The following is a 6,061-nucleotide window of genomic DNA, read 5'->3' as shown; positions in this document are numbered from 1 at the left end:
TAAATGAACAAGAAATTGTGTTCATGTTCATTTATTAAATAAGTGAACATAAATGAACTTCCTGCCGAATTGTTTATGAACAGTTTGGTGAATGTTCAGTTCATTTACATATGTAATCATACATATTTACTATATAAATGACATACATAGTGGTACAATTTTCGTCACAGCCTATTAGTACTACGTACAAGCATTCTATGATGTATAGAAGCTATACTAACGAATAGTACACTATATATTTATTTATGTATTAAGTCAGTAACTACAAACATTAAAATATTATTGTTATAAATAAAATATCACCGGATATGGGGAAGATGAGATACTCATAAAGTGTAATAGTTTAAGTTTCACCCATAGTCCATTAACCAACATCGATACAATTCATCTCATAAATACGACAACAAGAAACACATTATAAGTACGCACAACATAAAAACAAGTAAAGGACAATTTCAAACAAACCCAACACACGTCCATATAATAGGATTGAATAAAATTCTGCCATCGGTCTCACTGATCGTCATCTACTTCACGATCGTTCAATTCCCAATTTCCGTTATCATTTTGAACCATTCCATTATGCTTCTCAGTCCACCAACTACTAGGTATACCATATTCATCCTTTAAAGTACCTGAATACTTGTTTATAAGAGAGAGATCACGATTAATCTCCAGCTTAAACCCTCCCTTAATACCTTGTGTTCCTGCAACACCATGCATATAACCCTCCATGCTATGCCAACTCACGGGATCCCCAACAGTCTTCAAGTAAGTAGACTTTGTGGTATCAATCCCCAACTCGTGCCCAACATCCGAATACCCTACCATAGGATACTTGGGAACTATATCTAGCGCATTATTAATGCGTAGGCAATGAAGATTAGTCTGTGAATTGAATACTTTTTGAAAGTTGGCATCTCCTACTTTTGGGCAGGCGAAAGCGAACATGGTTACAAGGCAGGCCCTCGGTGGCACAACTGCTTGCTTGTTGATTCCATTAAAGACTATGTCAATAGCGTTTAGTGTCCCTACTGCTGCACCCATGCTGTGCCCAGTAATGGTGAGGCTAGTTTCCTCCTCCCTGTATTCATCCACTAGTTTCTTCACCTCAGCCAACGCCTAAACATAACAAAATGAATTTCTTTTTCACGAATGATATGATACTGAACATGTAAAATAAATAATTAAGGACTCTTGGGGATTATACATTACCTGGTCTCTAGCACTAGTTTGATTGTAACGTGTATTCGGATCCGAAGTAGTGTAGATGGAGTACCAGCCCATGTGTACTTTCGGGTTATCTAGATGCATTTCACCAAATATTTTTTTAGCGGAAACCTTCACTAACTCAGCATCATGAACCATATCCGAAGGGTTGACTGTCCCTCTCCAAACAATCATAATATCTCGCCTTCCCAACACCTTCTTCCCTTCATCAGTAGCCACTGCGATAAACCCTATCCAGTTTGACTTTTTGCTCCAAGCCTGTGTTGACGAAGACGTGACAAATGCACCAGGAACTGGGACAGCAGATGTGGCGTATATGTACTTGGTCACTTTATACTGGTTCAACGGGCGCCCACGAAGAATCCCACATCGGTCGAACAGATTTTTGCGTGAGAAACGACAGTTTCCTGCGTTTTTTGAGACCGGTGTCTTAATGTAAGCATCGTAAGTGGCTTCAGCCATTTCACCGTAGTGGTTGATGTAGGTGCGGAAGTCGCTTGGGGGAGAGTCTAATAATCCTAGCCAGTGGGTGACTCCATTATAGATTTTCCAATTATTAGCGATTCCACCCATTTCTTTTTGAATCTGCAACTAATTTCATTGGTTTCAAGCCGTATTTATAGACCAAAATGCATGACATATGAAACGTGAAGAGGGAATAGTTGTTTGTTATGTTTATGAACGTGAAGAAATGTAAGTACATAACTACATATATACGTGTTCCCTTAACTAATAATCTTTGCCATATTTATAACAGTAAATTACAAAAATTGTCCTTGTGATTTGGTAGAATTTGCAGTTTCGGTCGTTAAGTTAAAATTTTGATACGAGTTTGTGAATATTTGGTTTATATATATATATATATATATATATATATATATATATATATATATATATATATATATATATATATATATATATATATATATATATATATATATATATATATATATATATATATATATATATATATATATATATATATATACTAGCAGCGAACCCGTGCGATGCAGCGGTCGACAAATAGCTTCATTCTTTAGATTAATTAACGTTTTTCCGAAGGACGAATAATTTGCTTTTGACCTATTTTGAGAGGTCTCGACCACTCTTTTTTTATACCGGTCTTTTTGATCCATTCTTTTTTTTTTTTTTCGACTCGTCTTTTTTTTTTTTCAATTTGGTTTTATTCTTGACCAATTTGGCCTAGTAGTCTTTTCCGTGTGTTTTTTTTTTTTTTTTTTTTTTTTCAAATTCACATTTTTGTTCGGTTTCAGTCATTTCATTTCAGTTCGATTTTTATAGATTTTGATGTTCGTACAAATTAGACTAAAACTTTATATATAGAAATTTATATAACATTATTTATGTTGTCATATTGCAAAAAATAAAATAAAATAAAATTAAAAAAATCTATAGTTCTACGTTTAGTTTTGTATATTGTGTTACTTGTCATTATTATTCTATAAACCGTCTAAATATGTCATACCACCTAAGTATTAAGTAATTATAACATAAATAATAAGATATAATAATTTTGTAACATACGAGAAAAGTTTTGATATATACTTTCATTTCAGGAAATAGATTGTTTTCGATAATTAAGATTTAGGAGGAAGGGAGAGGGGTTGAACAAATATAATAATGTGGTTTTTTTTAAAAGAATATAAATATATTGTACCAACTTAACTTATAATTTTTCATAGCTTTTAGAGTAGATTTAAGTGAATGATGATAGCTATTCTATTTTTTCTTTTTCAATGAGTATCAGTCATGTCTATGCACCAACATTTCCTCTCTCTACCTCATCTTTCATAATCTTTCGTATCTTTTTTTAATAATTTACATCTCTTCTTTATTTTACATAATTTTTTTTTATAATTATAAGTATTTAGTTATATCATTAATAGAGTACTTCGTACTTTATAAAATCATCTATTCAAATAGTAAACAGTTGAGAGTATAAAATAAAACAATTTATATACAAAAAAGCAAGCATATTAGAAGTAATTTAGTTTTCACTTTTTGTTACATAACTTGTTTCAATATTTTATTTTCATTTTTCATTTTGTCGTCTTAAAATATAATAAATATAATGATTATATACGCTTAAAAAACAAAAACTACTTGAATAATACAAACAAATTCATGTCATGCTTATATATAATTTTTACACCAACTTAACTCATAATTATCCATAATTTTGCTTTTTGAGTAGATACAAGTGAATGATAACAACCTATTTTATCCATCATTTTGCTTTTTGAGTAGATACAAGTGAATGATGACGGTCTATTTTATTTTTTGTTTTTTCAATGTGTACAAGTGATGTTGGATACCTTATACACCAACCCTTCCTTTCCATACCTCATCTTTCTTTTTACTTAATTACATCTCTTCTTTATTTTAGATTATAATTTCCCTTTTTATTTGTTTCTAATTATAAGTTTTAGTTATATATATTTAATAGAGTTACTTGGTACTTTATCAAATAATACACAATCGGATGTATATAATAAAACAATTTATGTACAAAAAGAAAGCATATTATAATAAGTTATTTTTTCTTAATTGTGACATAACTGGTTTCAATATTATAATTATTATATACGTTTAAAAAAAAGTACATGAATAATACACATAAATTCATTTGTAAAGATAACCATATTAGGAATATAATTTGTTTCAATATCTCGTTTCCAAGTAACTTAAAAAAATGTAAAGGTTTTCCATACAAATATTTAAATCACAAAAAAAAAAAAAAAAAAAAAAAAAAAAAAAAAAAAACATGGCTATTTATTTAGCAAGATTTATGTTATCTTTTAAGTTTTTTAAACACAGATGTGAAGTTTTTTATTACAACCTGATGTGAAGATATTTTTAACCATATATTTGCTATTCAGAACAAGTATAAGAACAAAAATAAAACTAACTTTCATTCCCTTTTTCATATATACAAAAAATACACACCACAATATTTGTTTCCTTCCGAAAAAACACATTAAGTATACAAAACTATAAAAACGCTGTTGGCGGCACTATAAACATTTCCAGATTTGTAAAACAAAATATAGCTAATCTAAGTTAAAATAAACATTTGAAAATCAAAATCTTCAAAACAATGAGTACACATATGAGACACATCATAAGTATGTGTGACCTGGACCTGAAAAACAAAAACAAAAAAGAGTAAAATCTCAGATATCAAACATACACATATATATAAAATATGTAAACACATGAATTTGTAAAATACATGTGAAACTTTATAGGGCTACAATGTGAAACTTCTGGAGGGAAGAAAATGGTGATAGAAGCTTGAAGACATGGCAAATTTCTTTTTTCAATAAATGATGTATATCACTAACCTTCATTTGAAGATACATATCTAAAAAACTATATACGTATTCACATATCCTTTACATACACTAACACAGATTTGTAGCAACGATGGTGTGAAAAACACTTCTCGTAGAATGGTTGTAGACAGCCATAGAAATAGGGAGATAAACAGTGGTGAAGATAAAATACGGCTGATAGTATAGATATAGGGTTTCAGGAGGTAGTGACGGTTGTTTATGGTGGTAGACCAGAAAAGACAAAAGACAGAAAGGGATAAAAAGAGTGAGTAGTGGTAGTTTGGAATTCTCAGTCTTGGATAGGCAACAATAACGATTGTGGGTTGCGATGTCGGATGGATGACAAATGTGGCAACGATGGTGGTCGTAGTTATACCGGAGTAGAAAGATGAATTGGTGGTGACTGGTTTTTCTACAGAGAAAAATGGTGTTTGAACTGGGCGGATGGGATTTGTTAAAGAGAGAAAGAGGAGGCCATCAAACTTGAAATGGGGTTACGGTTTTCTATAATAGTGGGTTTTATATGTAGGGTTTCAAAATAATACTTGATTTTCAGTGGTTTATTTTAACTCACATGTATCACCAACTTTTGATCCATACCATCCAAAAAATATCAAATGGATAAAATTTCACCTCCTTGTTTTTTAAGACCTTAGTCTTAAAATTTGGTAGACCCCATAATATGTATGCATTATAAAGACATTGTGAAGGAATGTGGATTCAAAGACTTCTCAAGAAACTTGGAATGAAGAAGGAAGAATCAGTAAAGATGTTCACTGATAGTCAACCTGCTATTGACATAGCAAAAAATCCAGTTCACCAAGACCGTACAAAACACATAGAAATTGATCGACATTTCATTTCTGAAAAGGTTGATAACATAACTGTTCATCTAAGCCATGTTCCATCTCGTCTCCAGATAGCTGATGTCTTAACTAAAGCTTTGCCAAGGACTAACTTCGAAGAACTTATTTCCAAGCTTGGTTTGTTCAATATCTACAACCAAGCTTGAGGGGGAGTGTTGAATATTACGAAGTTATATTTAGTAGATTTTATTCCTTGTATTTATTTTTAGATAGGATTAGAATTGATTTGAGATTCCTTTAATCTAGGATCTGATTAGTGTAGCCGGCCCTAAACTTGTTGTATATATTCCTTGTATGTTTTCATTTCAGTAAGAAAAAAACAGAGAGATAATTTTATCTCAAAACATTCTTTTAATTTCCGCAGACGCTATACTAACGAATAGTACACTATATATTAATTTATGTATTAACTCAGTAACTACAAATATTAAAATATTATTGTTATAAATAAAATATCACCGGATATGGGGAAAATGAGATACTGATAATAGTTTCAGTTTCACCCATAGTCCATTAACCAACATCGATACAATTCATCTCATAAATACGACAACAAGAAACACATTATAAGTACGCACAACATAAAAACAAGTAAAGGACAATTTCAAA

The 6,061-nt window shown here is 30.8% G+C and overlaps 1 protein-coding gene and 1 long non-coding RNA gene across 2 annotated transcripts; both read right to left on the bottom strand.

Moving 5' to 3' along the window:
* Positions 1-337: 337 nt before the first annotated feature.
* On the bottom strand, positions 338-2,263 carry LOC111919851 (phospholipase A1-II 1-like). Its single transcript, XM_052767208.1, has 3 exons — positions 2,231-2,263; positions 1,216-1,821; positions 338-1,122 (listed from the first exon to the last, which is right to left on the bottom strand). Exons 1-3 carry the CDS (start codon positions 2,261-2,263, stop codon positions 514-516), a joined length of 1,248 nt encoding a protein of 415 aa, XP_052623168.1. The 3' UTR covers positions 338-513.
* A 1,929-nt stretch (positions 2,264-4,192) lies between these two features.
* Positions 4,193-5,068, bottom strand: LOC111919838 (uncharacterized). Its single transcript, XR_002859620.3, has 2 exons — positions 4,596-5,068; positions 4,193-4,393 (listed from the first exon to the last, which is right to left on the bottom strand). It is a non-coding gene; the product is annotated as an uncharacterized LOC111919838 (long non-coding RNA).
* Positions 5,069-6,061: the final 993 nt, after the last annotated feature.

Source organism: Lactuca sativa, chromosome 1 (assembly GCF_002870075.4).
Source record: "Lactuca sativa cultivar Salinas chromosome 1, Lsat_Salinas_v11, whole genome shotgun sequence".
Taxonomy (NCBI): Eukaryota; Viridiplantae; Streptophyta; class Magnoliopsida; order Asterales; family Asteraceae; genus Lactuca; species Lactuca sativa.
Note: the sequence above shows the minus strand (reverse complement) of the source record. Positions and strands in the feature narration are given on the sequence as shown.

Excerpts from the sequence above, each read along its gene's own strand:
- LOC111919851 (XM_052767208.1), bottom strand. The coding sequence starts at position 2,263 with ATGAAGCTATTTGTCGACCGCTGCATCGCACGG. Across the intron at positions 1,822-2,230 it reads TCGACCGCTGCATCGCACGG|TTGCAGATTCAAAAAGAAAT; the intron begins GTTCGCTGCTAG and ends CAATGAAATTAG. Across the intron at positions 1,123-1,215 it reads AAACTAGTGCTAGAGACCAG|GCGTTGGCTGAGGTGAAGAA; the intron begins GTAATGTATAAT and ends TGTTATGTTTAG.